Source organism: Myotis lucifugus, unplaced genomic scaffold, assembly GCF_000147115.1.
Source record: "Myotis lucifugus unplaced genomic scaffold, Myoluc2.0 scaffold_73, whole genome shotgun sequence".
NCBI lineage: Eukaryota > Metazoa > Chordata > Mammalia > Chiroptera > Vespertilionidae > Myotis > Myotis lucifugus.
Genome location: NW_005871121.1, coordinates 367,528 through 384,126, shown reverse-complemented (window position 1 = coordinate 384,126; position 16,599 = coordinate 367,528). Strand labels below are relative to the sequence as shown.

The window sequence follows — 16,599 nt, the reverse complement described above, 5'->3', positions numbered from 1 at the left end:
GGGGGTTGCCTAAGACCATCGGAAAACACATATATAATTACATATTGTTTTTGTGATTAATCACTATGCTTTAATTATGTTCAATTTGTAACAATGAAATTGGGGGTCACCACAACATGAGGAACTGTATTAAAGGGTCGCGGCATTAGGAAGGTTGAGAACCACTGTCCTAGACACTAGAGCAAAGTGAACCTGGGGAAAGTTACTGTTGCGGGTGGGGGATGGAGGGAGAGCAAAGGTGAGAGACATAAGTAAAGTCAGAGTGTTGAGGAAAAATTAAAGGGAAGATATCCTAAAACTTCTAGGAAATCTCCACCAATGGAGCAAAGAAAAAAAAAAAAAGGACCTCTACTATTCTGTGAGCACAAAACCAAACTGGGTTGGGGTCTCAGACAATTTGCTCACATGATTGCAAAGACAGAAACTCCCAGATTGGAGAAGGCTCCCCTGAGGGCTCCCAGATTGGAGAGGGTGCAGATCAGGCTGAGGGACCCACCCCCCTCCCCCTGTGCATGAATCTTCGTGCACCCGGCCCCTAGTGTGTATATAAGCACTTAAAAATTATGGTAATGATGCTTTTGTCTTGGAATGAATTATTGTTACACCAATCTTTTTTCTGATGGCCATTTATTGCCTTTGTTATCAAGACATGAAAAATGATGAAACCAGTGTCATTGAGGCAGTTTTAAGCGATCATTGCATCTGATCTCACCTTTCTGAGGCCTTGTCCTCTCAAGCAGACTTTAGACTGTTATCGACCATTTCCACCAGAACTAATAGTCCTGTGGTCCTAATGGGGCCGTAGAGTTCGTTTGCTGGTATTTCCCATCAATTTAGCACTGGGATGCCTTTTCTCTGGTGGTTCTTTGTGCAGGGCTCAGTTTTTCCTCCTCTCTCTCACTAAGCACTGCAGGTCAGTTGTCATGCCTGGCACAATAGCATGTGTCTTCATTTCTCCTTATATTAATTTTAGATGAAATGATGGCCTAGAGTTCTTTGTTATTTGCTCCACTGCCTCGTAATACCTACAGAGTCACTAGTCTTCCCACTTCTCCTTGACTGCAGGACTCAATTTCCTCATTTCCAGTCTGCACTTGCTCCATCTTTTCTGTCTTTCTTATCAGTAATTCTGATTGCGTTGAAAATGTAGCCGCATAATCTTAGTGCCCCCACCGTACCATTCTGCACCTGTGCCTGCTCTGTATCTTATTTTCTGAGTTTCAGAACCCTGTTGCTTCCTCCAAGGAACCAGTAGAGAGGCTAAAGGAATTGTTTATTGCTGTTATGTTTCATGATACCTGTATTTGGTTCAAGCTGAAACACTGTATTCGTCAATGTGACCTGAAACACAGTGAGAGGTACTTTAGAAGTTATTCACTCCTGGTTCTGCTTTTCAGCCTCTCCTGTATTATCAAGTTAGGAGTTTCATGCAATCCTGCCACTTTGTTCTGGTTTACTGTTTATTGTTTATGGTGGTCAGAGCTCTGCTCCGACTCACTGCCATTCAGATTGTTGCTAGACTGGCTGAGGGGAATGTGATGCCTTGGTTCTTGGTGCACTTCTGCTTCTGCTCAGAGGCCAGGCTCTAAGCTCTTCTGCCCTGTACCATTCCAAGTAGTAAAAACAATATGCCTAAGAACGGGAGCATGCCCTGAATGTATGTAGGAGAGCCAGGCACCTCACTCTTTAGCCTGCAGTCACTTTGGCATTATCCATGTCTCCAGTTTGAAATATTCTCAGCGTTCTGCATTAGTCAGTCACCAGTCATTTGTTCAGCTTTGCTAGACACACAATAATTGAACTAGATGGTACTGGGTTTATATAACTATTTGAACATAGCTCTGTGTTAAATACGGTAACAAACATCAAGGACAGAATCCTAACCCTGAAAAGGCCTGAGTTCTAGCTATGGAAATAAAGATGAACACATGATGTACTTTGAAAGCAATATATTGCAGTTTATAATTACCTGCTGAACTGAGCTTGTTCCCCCCCCCCCATATGTATATTTATATAATTCCACTACCATTTCAAAGTCATCTGTAAATACTCCCAGCATATAAACTGCAGCTTTCCTAGGACCCGAGGTTAAGAATTCCTGATGTGATAATTGTGCTCCTACAGCTCTAAGTTATAACTCTTTTTATTCTATACTTTGGACCTGGGAGAGCACACATAATGAATAACTTTGGTGTAGAGACCTAGAGAAAATGGGCCTAATTGTATTAGAAGGAGTAATGTAGAAACCATGTGAAGATATAAACTGGGGCTGCATGGTAGAGGCCCAAGTAAGCTAAGCATTTTAATTTCCCCTTGATATCACAGGCTGGTGGTCTTTGTTTTGGGTGGAAGTAGGGAGCAAAATGATGAAACAGATTTTTATGAGAAGCCATGCAACCGTGGAACACAATGCTGGATCAAAGTAGTGTGCAGTATCAAAAGGAACTGAGTGAATTTACTTGAAGTATTACTATCTTGGAATAAATTGGTGAGGGCCTGGCCTAATAGGTGACCAAAGGGCCACGTGCGTACATCTAGGAAGGAAGTATCGGATGGTGGATGAAGCAGAAGCAGAATTATGGGACATTTTGGTTCCTAGTTACCAAGAAAGCATCGTTTAAGGGAAATTTAAGAATTCAGGATCTCCTTCTATCTTTCAGCTCTATAGCTTCCCTCACCATATCGTTTCCCTGCCACTTCTCTGTTGTAGGCCGTTCTGCTCTCCACCACTTTATTTTCTTTAAATAGATTTTATATATGAAAGCATTTCTTTTTGTGAAACTGTTGGAAGCTCCTGTTCCCCATAAAAATTCAGATCTATACTTTTACCATTTTAGGATAGTTTGTAGATACTTCAGCTAAATGTGTAGCTCACTTATGTCCCCAGGTTAATAATTCCGAATGTGACAGCTCTTTTACGGTTGGTGTTAGGTTGCATCTAACCATAGAATCTTTGACTTTCTTTGTAATCTTACAAACTGTTAGTGTCAATGGTGCCTTGGAGAGGGCTGGTCTTGGTCTGTAGGTTTTTCGTCTGAGTTAGGGACCCCAGATCCTAAGAGAAAACTCCGTCATTGCATAAAATGTGCTGAGATTCTAATCCTGTTGTGCTCAGTCAGTGGGGGTAATCTTGTTTTAACAGTTGATGGTTTTATCTTCTATTGGGGAAGCAGGAGCATCTTGTGTGAGAATTTTAAACTTGGCTGTTTCAAGGAAGAGGAGTGTTTCTAATGATTGGAATGGGATTCTGTTCCCACACTGTAGCTTCTAGAAGCAACCTGGAAAGCTGAGTTTTTATTTCTCTTCTGACCTTTAGCCCTTTGCATGAATGGATGTATACTCAGGTTTCCTGGCTGGTGATGATTTCTCTCCATTGTTGACATCGCTGGTCTTTGCCATCTTTGCACACTGCTGCTTCTTGGAGACTAAGGTTCTGCGAGAAGCAAGCTGTGCTCTGCCCCACTGCTTCCTTTCTCCTGGCTGGCCTGAGCACAGCCTGCCTTTGTGAGAAAGCAGCTATTAAGCAGACGCAGCAGGAGAAGTTTAGGAGTCAGGAGTTTCATTCCTTGCCTAATGAAAAGGGATGTTGAGCTGTGGTTGCAGCCTGTGGGGAGAGGGAATGCGGGAGGGGTGTTGGTATTTGCTCTATGGAGCAGGTTTCAGTGGAAGCAAACCTGCTAGCTGACTCCCCTCCTATGTTTCAAAGACAAAGCTCCCCAAACCCATCCCAAAGAAATTAGGTTATGTAAGACGCGTGGGTCTTGACTCTATTTACCATCCATCCAGCTGTTAGGGGAGTCTGTCCTTTAGCCTTATAGTCCTGGAACAGAGATGTGTATTATGTTCCCTTTGGAAAGACTGTGGCAGGCCTGCCACTCTTGGTGTTTGCTCCTTTCCTCTTTGAGACCCGACACTGGGCACTTCTCCGTTACTCTCCTGCTGTGGCATTATTAGGCTTGTGTCAGGCTGAGGGCGGTTTTCTGGATGGCTCACCAGCTCATTTCTGCAGCAGTATGGGGACAAGAACCAAGGCAACCCCGGCACAGGGAGGGAGACCCAAGCAGAATTACATAACCATGTAGCTCATTTCTCCGAGCCCTCTCGTTTGGCAGCCTGAGTCCAGTGTATCATTCACACTATTGGTGGCATTATTTGTATTTAGTATTTGCAAATTATTAACTCTCAGTGTGGCCTCTAGTTTGTTAACAGCAGTGAGAACTGTTTCTCAGTTTCTATATGTTACTTTTTTAAAATATATTTTTATTGATCTCATAAAAGGGAGAGGAAGGGCGAGGGAGAGAGAGATAGAAACATCTATGAGAGAGAATCACTGATTGGCTGCTTCCTGCATGTCCCCCACTGGGGATCAAGCCCGCAACCTGCAACCCAGGCATGTGCCCTGACTGGGAATCAAACCATCACCTCCTGGTTCATAGGTCAGCGCTTAACCACTGAGCCATGGCTGGGTTGTATATGATGTTATACTACTGCTTTCTTGCTGCCTCTTGAATGTACTTGAAATTGATCTAATTTAGCAGTCATAAGTATGAAAAAATTAAGTTTTTGAAGGTTTTTCCCAAATTAATGCCTGAATGTAAATAAGAGTCTGATAATATCCTTTTTAGGAACAAGGTAGAGCATAAAGTTTTCTTTTTAAGAATTAATTTTAAAGAATTCTGGTTTGTTTGTGTTTAAATGTCTTATGCACTCTGTTATCCATGGTTTTTTTGCTTGGGGTATTATTTTTTCCCTTGGGTGGCATGCTTAATCTTGGTTAAGTCCTGGATTTCTGCTTATGGCACAGAGCAGAGCTACTTTGGGGTCACAGAAAGAATCCTTTGCCTCGAACCTCTGTTTTCTAACTTACTGCTCAGGCCCAGTTCTTTTCTCTCAGACTGTACGAAGTGCTTTCCAGCCCCCAGGAAAGGCCACGGGGTCAGCAGTGCTCTCACATGAACTGCCTGTTTACAGGGCAGGTCCATTTGTTTCCGTTGTCCTTGTTGTTGGAAGGAGATCAGGCTGTAGGCATTTTGTGCCCCCAGAGGACCTGCGGAAAACTTAGCAGGCCTCACCGTGAAGGTTAAGGTAGCAGAATGGGGAGAGGGAGAGCCTGTTGGTGGCAGAGGATGAGTTAGCTCTGTTGTTGGCTTCCAGCCAGTGGTTTCCCATATAAACCATCCTCTAGTCCTCTCCCGTGAGTTTATAAATCCCAAAGGCCTGGGACAGACCTTGAGAACCAGCCCTGGTCCGTGATATTAACAGGCTCCCTGAATGATCAATCCTTGGACTAAATTGTAAAAGGAAGAATCTGACCTATTTGCAATTTCTAAAGCTGAAGAAGCCCTTGCTTCAAGTTCAGGAGGGAGCCGTGATACTCAAGGAACTGTGACATGCTTTCTTTCAGTTAGCAGCTCAGATCAGAGGGAGTGTGTGATTTTTTTTTTCTTGTTACCTCTGTGCTTTCATATCCTAACCTCATCATGGAATGAAAACTAGGTAGTAAGGAAAGTATTTGTTTGTTGTTTCTGACCAGAAGGCATTTAAATCAGTTGAGTCAGAGACAGATCCCCTGTGATGGAGGAAGGGCAAGGGATGGATGGTAATGGCCCACGTATGTAAGAAATATGACTGTTCCACCTTGCGTCGAGCAACATTCACTCATTTGGTTTCTGTGAATTTGATTTAGAAAGTCAGGGCCTAAAAGAACCTCTTGCAGAGCAGTGTCCTCTCCTGCTGGTCATTTCGTGAGAGCCTGGGTGAGAAGAATGTAGAAGTGTGGTTACTGGTGTGAGGGTTTGACATATTTGACCCTGGTCTGGTCAGTTTTCCTTTTCTCTGGAATTCAGAAACTCTAAAAAGGCTAATCCACAGAATGGGCACACCCCTGAATCTCCGTTCCTCATTCTCAGGAATGTTCCCTGCTTGGGTCTGCAGACTGGTAGAACACAGGAAGGTCTGACCTATTAGTGCAGTGACTTCGTTATTTACGCACCAGCTTTTATTCACCAGCCCTTCATTGTTACATCAGTGATCGTACCCAGTGATGCTTGGGCGTCAGTCCCTGTTACCATTCAAGGGATTAGGGGATGAAAGGTGGGAGATTGGAGCAGACCAACCAGGGGTCAGATGTGTGGCAGAGTCCCAGAGCCCCCTGCTAAAGCTACTGTTACTACAACGTGAGACTGATGAAAAACGAGGCTTCATGTCAGTTATGTAGCCATTGCTAACCACTTCTCTACTGTTAAATGGCTTTTCCATACAATATTGCTTCATTCAGAGCAACTTATCTTTTTACTTGGGAGGAACTTATTTCCATTAGAATTGGAACACTAGCTACATATTTTGCATTTTAAATGTTTCATGTGATTAAACATAGGAAGAAACATTATTACTTGTGTTTCTTAGGAGTCTACTCTTCCAACTATTCTTCTTTTGTGCCTGGAACAATGCCTCTAATTTGGAAACAAGTTCCGGGAGCTCTCTGATTACCAGACACACCATTAGCTGAAACTAGCAGCCAAGTACTGATAAGTGGGTTTAGAAGAGCCGGCTTATATTTCCCTCCTCCAAGTACTCTTGCAGACACTGGCTACTCAGCTCTGTGCAGTGTGACTTGTGTAGTGAGTAATAGACCCCTCCATTTGAACGACTTCTCTTCTCACCAGCATTTTCCCACTCTCCTACCTCTTCCCAGTGTGATTTGTATTTTAATTGTTTTTTTTCTTCTACAGAGCTATTAAGAATGGCAAAGGATTGCATAGCAAGAAGGAAGTGCCTATCCACCGTGTCGCAGACATATCTGGGGTGAGTTGTGTCCCTGAATAGAGCTGTGTGGCTCAGAGGTGCCAAGAGCTTGGCTGCTGATTAACCAAAGGACTTCAGCTCTGTGTTTTCTGTAGCTTGTTTATTTTCAGGCACTGAATGTGAAGTTTTCCAGGGCAGCTACCTTTGCATCTATAGAGATTCTGTTTTATACTAGAGGCCTGGTGCACAAAAATTTGTGCACTGGTGGAGGGGGTGGCATCCCTCAGCCCGGCCTGTGCCTTCTCGCAGTCTGGGACCCCTCGGGGGATGTCCAGCTGCTGACTTAGGCCCACTCCCTGGGGGAATGGGCCTAAGCTGGCAGTCAGACATCCCTCTGGCAGCCCAGGAGCCCTGGGGGATGTCCACTTGCCAGCGGGGAGCAGGCCTAAACTGCAGTCTTAATGCTGCTGAAGAGGCGGGAGAGGCTCCCGCCACCACCGCTGTGCTGGCAGCCGTCAGCCTGGCTTGTGGCTGAGCAGAGCTCCCCCTGTGGGAGCGTACTGACCACCAGGGGGCAGCTCCTGCATTGAGCATCTGCCCCCTGGTGGGCAGTGTGTGTCATAGTGACCAGTCATTCCCAGTCGTTCTGCTGTTAGGGTCAATTTGCATATTACCCTTTTATTATATAGGATAGAGGCCTGGTGCACGGGTGGGGGCTGGCTGGTTTGCCCTGAAGGGTGTCCTGGCTTTTATTATATAGGATAGAGGCCTGGTGCACGGGTGGGGGCTGGCTGGTTTGACCTGAAGGGTGTCCCGGATCAGGGTGGGGGTCCCGCTGGGGTGCCTGGCTAGCCTGGGTGAGGGGCTGATGGCTGTTTGCAGTCTGGTCAAGCCCCCCAGTGGGGACCCTCACCCCATGGGAGTGTGGCCAGCCTGGATGAGGGGCTGATGGCCGTTTTCAGGCTGGCTACGCCGCGGGCTGGAAGCAGGTATCTGGGATTTATTTATCTTCTATATTTGAAACTTTGTAGCCTTGAGCGGAGCTCAGGGCCAGCAGGGCAGGTGGGAAGCTTGGCTTCCCCCATCGCCGGGGCAGCTCAAGCCACCTGCTCACTCCAGCTCCATGGCCACCACCATCTTTGTTACGGAGTGACGGAGTGAGGGGTGATGGTTAATTTGCATATTACTCTTTTATTAGATAGGATTCAGGGAAAAGCAGAATTCTAACTGGGGCTTAAATTTAACCTCCTATCTTGTCACCTGAGCTATTACTGTGTTGCTTTTTCATTTTTTAATATGACTTAGAAGGTATTTCTTTCTAGTTATATTAAAATAAAATTACCTCTTTTTAAAATCCCTGTTTAATTCTCACTATGACTAGGAAATCTTAGTGGGAAAAGGTCAATATAGGTTTTAGGACAAGTTTAGGTATTGACATTTTCTCATGACTTCTTTTTTCTAAGGTTGCCTCTAAGAGGGAGAAATGTGTGAGCATCCTTTGAGCTAGTGGATGTAGATGCTGTAGAGGAATAGAACACGAGATACTTTTAAGGCTGTGTCCAAATGAGTGGTTGGTGATCAGGACCCTACCCTTGCACGATTAGGATCTCTTGGCTAAATAAATACCTTTGTTAATTGGGAGGGTTTATTCATTTATTTAGCAGGTATTTCAGTGCCTGCTGTGCCTAGCACTGGTCTAGGCACTGAGAATATAACAGTCAACAAAACTGATCAAGTCCCTACATGCACATTGGAAAGGTAGACAATAGCAAAGTCAGGGAGTGGCAACTCCTCTAAAGAGAAATGAAACCAACCACGGGGGATAGAGAGCAGTTGAGGTGTTGATTTTGACCAGCTGCCTAGGGAAGGCCTGTTGGTTCATCAATTCACCCTCAGTTCCAAGGACACACCATCCATTTCAGCTTCCGTAGTCACTGATGCTTAAAGGGATTCAGGTCATGTGTGGGGAGGACCACATCGCCCAAGGGTGGAAACAGAAGGAGGACTAGTAAATCTTAGCTTGGACACTCAGGAAGCTTGCCTTGGGCACCAAGAAGTAAAAACAACTATAAACAAAAGCTGCTAGAGCTCAGCCTAGCCCACAGCAGTGATGAATTAGAGTATATTATCTTCCGGTTCTGTTCTCTGACCAAGTCTAGCTGAGGCTTTGCCTTTTGTTCCTTGTGATGGCATATCATGAATGTGTCTGTCTGGCCATGTCACCCTTACCTAGATGGAGTGGTACCCTGTTCCTATTAGGCACTGCAATTCTGTTGAGCTTTTCTTTCTCTGTAGCCAGTCACTGCAGATTACAGACTAAACACTGTTGCCTACAGTAATTGGACTTCTGTCAACAAGTTGTGTCTCTCTTTAATGAGTGAGGTACATTGATGTGCACTCCTCATAGTAGAGAGTCCCACAAACCTGTTGCTAATGGTCTTAGAGCCACAGGTGACTAAGTTGTATCTGTTCATTGTTAACAGTGTGATGCTATCAGCCCTGTTTTCTCCGTGGCTTACCTTGCTGAGTTATCGTTTACATATATTCTATATGTACCTGCTATGGCATTCTTAACAATATTTTCCTTAATATCATTCTCAATATTTTCCTTAATATCATCCTTTTGGTGAAGATGTTGGGGTAATCAAAGGATAATTTTTTGCTTGTTCAACTACAGGGAATGGGGGGAGTTATAAATACCTATTTGGGGAAGCACAATGGTGATCTACATTAGGGCCAAATATGCCCGGTCAAAAGTATATGCAGGCTCACACTCTAGGTCTTCTAGAGGCTGATTGAAACCTAGGGGGCGGGAGGTGCTCTCTTTGGGCCTGTGGAGTTCGTTGTGAATCTATGCTGCCTCCTGCTTTAGTGTGTTTTGGTGTTTTCTTATGTTTGTTTGTCTGTCTGTCTGTCTGTTTTTGGTAGCAAACTTGGCTCTTCTGCATCTTTTGCACCTGTTTTCAGGATCTTAGGAAACTTGTCTTCATATTCTTCCTTGGGTTTTATTTGTTTGTTGACCCTCCTCCCCCATCTGTAGCTCAGTTTCATGTATGTCTTTATTCTCCTTTCTGTCTGGATATTAAAGGTTTAGTTTGCTTTTATGTTATTTTAAAATAAATTCCAATTAAATATCTCTCAGTTACCACATAAAAGAGAAAAACTTGAGCAAGTGGGAAAGTGAAAGTGAAAAGCTATTTTATTTAAATACATGTCAGAATGACCTTGTCTATCTTACCACTGTTCAGCTCAGATTGAAGGTTTCCTTTCCTTTTCTTTTTCTTTGTTTTTGGTGCCCTCTAAAACAGAGGAGCTTTCTCTTCCCGTTCCAGCCTTCCCTTCTTTCCGTCACAGCGCCATGTTGAGTGTATGTGTGTTTGGTGCCCTGGTGCCGGTGAAGTGAAATGCATGGGTTTCAGCTTCCTGAAGCATGCTGGGTATGCTAGATGCTACTGTCTGAGGGGCAGGTAGGCATATGGGGGTCAGGCAGCCAAATAGTTTACAGCTAGATGAAGAAACACCTAGAGTAAAGGCCTTGGAGTACACACATATAAGGGCTTCATAGAAGTTTCTCAATCTTTTTGTAACTTTTAACTGTGTTATTCTTTCCCCTTCATGACCCCCATCTTAGTTACAGGTTATGGTAAATGGAAGTTTTTGTTAAACTGACAGTATACATGCAATTTGCCGCCAAAATAATTGACTATGAACTGGTATTTGTATACTACCTCTCCCCACCCCAATGCACATCCGTGGGGACAAGTGGAGACATACAGTGTGGGGCAAAGTAGGTGTCCACTTTCACATATAAAAATTGGTAAGTAAATAATAATACAAGAATTAACTCTGTTTCCAGTGCATGGATACAACTGTAAACCTACTTTTGCCCCACCCTGTATATAAGCTCCTTACATTTTATCTCCTAAACACCCTCAGAAAATGTGCTGTATAGAAGAGATCACGTTTGTGAGACAACCAGTACTGTTGTTCTAATTTTAGTGGCTTCCAGCTTTTAGAGTTTAGTTTCTACCTTATTGTCCATATCTGTTCTCTTGCCTATTTTAAAATGTATGTATTGATTGAGAGGTTGAGAGAGAGATTGACCTATTGTTCCACTTATTCATGCATTCATTGGTTGACTCTTGCATTGGCCCAGACGGGTTTGAACGCCTCTATGCGCCAGTCAACTAAGCTACCTGGCCAGACCAGAGCCTCTCTTCTCTTGCATTTTTAAAAATGATTTTACTGGATAAGGGTCAGAGTGCATTAAAATGCCTCGTAAGAACTTAGCAAGTGCAAGACCTCCCTGGCTGGCTTCCTATGGCAGCCATCCAAGCACAGGAGTGAGAGGATGACTGCCTGTTTTGGCAAGTGAGACCTGGCCTCTGCGCGAGGAAGCAAGCCGGCTCGTCATGTCATTCATCAGCTTTCCCGGGGCTGGACGGGCCGCTTGGCTGCTGAGTGTGCCTTCTGACTTTGGGTTCTGCTGTCCCAGTTGTGCCTGTTTTGTCCCTTTCCATACTGAGAGCTCCATACAGTTTTGTGACTTTTCAAAAACGTTACGATGGCTCCCAGCGTGTGGTTTTGTTTTCTGTTTGTCTGTTAGTACAGACGGTTTTTGACACTAATGTAAATGGGTGTTTTTCCGTAAGATATGTAGCGTCTGTGTAATGCCAACTAAATGAACCCTACCTTTTGGCTAGGGCTTTTTTAAACTTGGCTCTTCTGCATCTTCGGCACGTGTTTTCAGGGTAACCACTAAGGGAAAACATACTGCCAACCTAGTCATTTGAATCCTAAAGAAGTTACTATTTTTTTTCAAGGTGAAGGAAGTGAGGTGTTACAAGTCCTGGTCATTGCTTCCTTTCTTAATTGTCTGTCCGGTTTCCTTCAGGCCTTCCTTCAGGCCATGTTATTCCTGGAAATGTGAAACCAACTAAGAATTTGACCCACTTGGCAGGGCATCCGATAAGGTTTGGAGGATGGTTCTGTGGTGACTGGTTCATGTCAGACACCCACAGGTTCATTATTAGTGGGTTCTGTTTTTCCCTGATCCTGTCTCCACTCCTTCACCAGCATACAAAAATGTGCATGTCGGTGGAATATAAGGCTGTTGCTTATCTTGGATTTATTATTGTTTTTGCTGTAGCCTGCTCTGTAATAAATACAATTTCCTGCAGATAGAGAGTGTAAAACAGACAATAAAATGGGTTGGTGCGTGGCTTACTGTTGTTCTGGTAAATCAGACAAATCAATTACAGTTCTGAGGTAAGAGCTCCCACTCCTCAGGTTGCAGCCAGCACACCCGATTTCCTCCTGTGCGGCCCTGCACTTCTCTTCCGTTGTGTGTGAGCACTGCTGGGTGAGTCATGGTGTCTATTTCACGTTCCTCTATTCCCTGCTGTGTCTGTTCTTCTCGCTGGTGCACGAGGAGTTAGGATGTTTGTTTGTTTGTTCACGGCACTACAAGAAGTTAGAGCCAAACCAGCATCCTGTCCTCTCCAGTCATATTTCTCAGTCCCAGAATGGGCCAGATTACTAGAATGGGACCGTACTTCTCCTGACAACTTGTCTGCTCATTTCACTGTTGTCTCTTCTGCTCTTCTTCCTTGCCTTCACTAAGTTCCAGTGTCTTTGTTTTGTTTTGTATTGCTTTCTTTGCTCATGTTACCTAACTTTTTTCTAACCTCTATCCATGACTGATTTTATTGGAGATACATAGTATTATTAAGAATGTGCTTAAACCATAACCTAGATAGCGCTGGGAGTGAGGGCTCAGATTTATGGGTACCATTTACTCCATCACATCATGAAATGGAGACTTACAGAATTGATCAGTGGGATTCAAATTTGCAAATAGAAAGGGTGGAAGTGTTCCTTTAAAATAAATAAGTAAATAAATAGGTAGGATTTTCTCTAGCATCTTCTCCTGATCTCTTCCTTCTGTTCCTGGTTTTTCAGTACCTTCTTGAGCTAGAATAGCACCATCCTCTTTTCTCAGGGTATTTGAAGCAGTCCTTTCTACAAGAGGCTTGGGGACCTGTACAGAAGTTATTGTTCTGTAAGTACTAACGGAGTTGGGCCTCAGTGGAAGAGTTTAAAAATATTATTTTTGGCTACAGAGAGGTAAAAAGTGGTTTGCCCAGTAAGTCCAAAGGAAGTGTAAAAGCAGCAGCACAGTCACCCAGTGGCTTTATAAGTTAGGTCTGTGTTCAGTTGCAGTCCCCTTTATGTGTCTTCTGGCCCACCTGGCTAGGTTGTCTTCTTATTTTCTTTTTTTTTTTTAATGTTAAAGTATTATTTTATATTATTTTTCTTTATAAAAAGGAGTGCCCCCGGGAGTCAACCTTGGAATGCAGTCCATTATTATTCAAGAACTGCCCATTATCATGGAAACATTAACTTTGTTGCCCAAATCCAGCCTGTATATTTTCCTTGTGTCAGTTTTGCCATCTTTCAAAGAAAAAACAGTCTCGGGCCTGTTCTGTAGCATCTGTGAAGAGATGGGGCTTAGGCCAAGAGGCCATCCAAAATCGGGTGGGGTGCATCTCCCCCTTAAACTAGCATTTTTCTCTTCATGGGTATAGAAGTCCTGGACATGTCCCCATATTGTGAGAAATGACTCATCTATCCGAATTTCAAATGACAGACTGGGAAACAAAAACATGGTGAAAATGAGACTTTTAAGAACACTCCCAAGAGCGGGTGTTCATATTACAGGATCACCAAGAGACCTAGTAATTAATGGGCTGGGGCTTTTTTTTAGTTATCTCCCTTTGGGGAATTTTCCTAGGACCTGTGTTATCGGCCATGTGTACGGCTCATATTCTCTCTCCCCACCCCCAAATCCTGTTTGCTCTGGGGAAATTCAGTAATGGCCTGGCCACCTACTGTTTCTCGTCTACGAAGATAAATCAGAGGCATGCTTAATAGACTAACAATCAACAAATTAAACCAAACAACAGAGATAGATAAAACAATAATCAACAGACAGTCATATATGATATTTGCAAGCATGCATAACACATTGACAAGACTTAATAGATCAGAGTTCTTTTCATGGATCTTTCAGATGTTTTACATTGCCTGGGACTTACAGCAAGAATGCAGCCCAGAGGGCTCCCAGGTGGGGTCCCAGTGAACACCCACAGCCTGTTGTTTACAGGTCTTATCATATTCTGCTCTCCATAGCATTGACTGGCATCTAAAGTCGTTTTAGCTAAAATCTGCCAGTCACAAAGCATCATATGATAATTTTCAGACAAAGCATTGAGTCCTTTTGTAAACGGACTGTTAGCCCCATTTTCTCTAGTTGATGAGCCTTCCCACACCAGAGGTGGAAGATCGGGGGCCTTAGGTATTACAGGCTTTACAGGCTTTACTTCAGGAGGAGGAGAAATGCTGGGGTCCAGCCCGAGCAGGTCCAGGGATCCCCAAAGGTGTGGATGGAGTCGGTGAAGAAGGAATGACACGAAGGCAGCGTTCAGTTGATCAGCAGCCTAGCCAGGATCTCTAAGCAGGATCTTCAGCCAAGTTCTGTCTAGGATCTCCAGCCAGGTTCTGTAGCCATGTTCTCTCGCTAGATTCTCCAGCCAGGTTCTCCAGATTCTCCAGCCAGGTTCAGTCACCAGGTTCTGTAGCCAGGTTCTCCAGGCAGGTTCTATCCAGGTTCTCCAGCCAAGTTCTGTAGCCAGGTTCTGTCCAGGATCTTTTGCCATGTTCTCTCGCTAGGTTCTGTCTCTAGGTTCTGTTGTCTTCTTATTTTCATACTAGAGGCCCAGTATGAAATTCTTGCACTCGGTGGGGAGGGGGGTCCCTCAGCCTGGCCTGCACCCTCTTGCAGTTCGGGAGCCCTTGGGGGATGTCCGACTGGTGGCTTGGCAGTGGGCCTAAGCCATCAGTTGGACATTTTTAGCGCTGCCACAGAGGTGGGAGAGGCTCCCTCCACCACCACTGCGTTTGCCAGCTGTGAGCCGGGCTCAAGGCTTCTGGCTGAGCGGTGCTCCCACTGTGGGAGCGCACTGACCACCAGGAGGCAGCTCCTGCATTGAGCGTCTGCCCCCTGGTGGTCAGTGTGCATCATAGCGACTGGTCATTTCATTTGCATATTAGCCTTTTATTATATAGGCTCATCCTAAAGAGCCTTTTAGCTAGTTCTTTGTAATCCTTAGTAACTGGATATCATAAATTATCCTTGTTTATTTATTTATTGTTGTTTTGTTTGATTTAATGGTACTTCAGTCTCTTGCTCTCCCTTAGCCTAAAATCTCATTTAAATGTCCCCTTTGTGCCAAACACACCAGGTCAACCCCTGTGGTTCTGCCTGGTGGCTTTCTGTGACCTGGAAGGGTTGCATAGCTCTAGAGCTCCATTCACACCATAGCCTCTGGACCCATGACTGGGCTTTGCGTTTGCTGCCCTGGAGAAATCCCACAGAAACCCTGTGAGAGCCCACTCCCTGTCTGCTGGCCTTGCTCTCTAGAGCAGGCATCATGTGCTCCATGAATATGATGGCCCCTTGCCAGGGGGCCAGGGTTAGTGCTAGTGGTGGGTTCCCTGGGTGGTTTCCTCAGTCAGCAGCTCAAGTTTTTGGCACTTTAGGGGGAGGTATTTCTTTCTCTGTTTTGTTCTTCCTCTACCCCCAGCCAAAGGTTCCTGGACTGCAGTGTGCTTGTGCAGCTCGCTGACTTGTATTCTCATAGCGCAGAAACGTGCACTGCAGCCCTCTGGTGCAAGGCCATGTGGCGCCCAAGTGGCAGCTGCTGTGAGCGTGTCTCCCAGCCTCCTTTTATTTATGTCTCCTTTTCCTCTCTTTCAGCCTCTCCCTTCCCCCCCAACCCCCCGCCTCATCTTCCCACCACCCCTCCCCTCCCCGAGCCCTTTTCCTCCCATGTCCCTTTCCCCCTCTCCCTCTGAAAAACAGGTGAATGTTAAGGAGACCCAGATTGTGTCACGGAGTGTGGTTCTCCGTAGGGTGCATTGCTTTATTGTCTTTTGTTCATAGTTTGTCCAGACTTAGGAGTCCTGTGTGGCCAGTTCTTGTTTGTTAGGCTCTCCTATCGAAACTCCCCAGAACTAAATGCAAAGGTATCCCTCTTTCCTTCTAGAGAGAAACCTAAAAACACTTAGGCTTTCCCTGGGAATAAGAGAGATGTGTTCTCTATTACGATGAACATGTTTCTGAATGAGTATGGGAAATAAATGCTGAAATTTTGTAAAGATTGTATTTCAGCATTTACCACAGTTATAATGGTAGTGTCCAGGCACCCCCTTTTAATCCACTTTTCAACCGAGTTCTGTTTCTTTTTAAAGTTTTGCACTGTAAAGCACTAAACTTAGGATATAGTCTCTCACCTCTCTTATTTATTAGTTGGGTATCAGGAGATATTGTGAAAGACTTTGGAACGGGTAAGGTTATTGGGTACCCTTTCATTGGAATGCTGGGTACTGCCTAGCAAACGCTTTGGGGTTAACTGATTTTATGGGGGTCTGCTGCTTAGTTTTTAACCAGGTGATTACCCTTCTCTGGAGAGAGAATTTAATTTGTATAGGCCTGATGGTTGGTGCAGTGATTCCTGTTTGTACAAATGTGACCCCACATAGATTGCTGCCCTGTAAAAGAAATGGTTTCCGATGGTACATTTTCATTCTATGGTTTTACTGTACAGTATTGCATCTTTAGCAGACTCACTTCAGCATTCCTTATTGCCTATATGTATATGTCTGTTCTTCAGATTCTCCTTTGAATCAGTTGTAATATCTTTCTGGTTCCCACATTAATTAGTGGTTAAAATAAAATTTTTGGCATGTGTTTGTGATATATACAGTGGGGCCTTGACTTACGAGTTTAATTCG

General features: G+C 44.4%; 1 protein-coding gene across 1 annotated transcript in view; it reads left to right on the top strand.

Moving 5' to 3' along the window:
• Window positions 1–16,599, top strand: part of SND1 (staphylococcal nuclease and tudor domain containing 1) — a 439,366-nt gene that overhangs the window by 247,552 nt on the left and 175,215 nt on the right. The window contains exon 14 of the mRNA XM_006090488.3: window positions 6,732–6,804. Coding sequence (XP_006090550.1) covers window positions 6,732–6,804 — 73 coding nt within the window. The remainder of the gene's footprint in view (window positions 1–6,731; window positions 6,805–16,599) is intronic.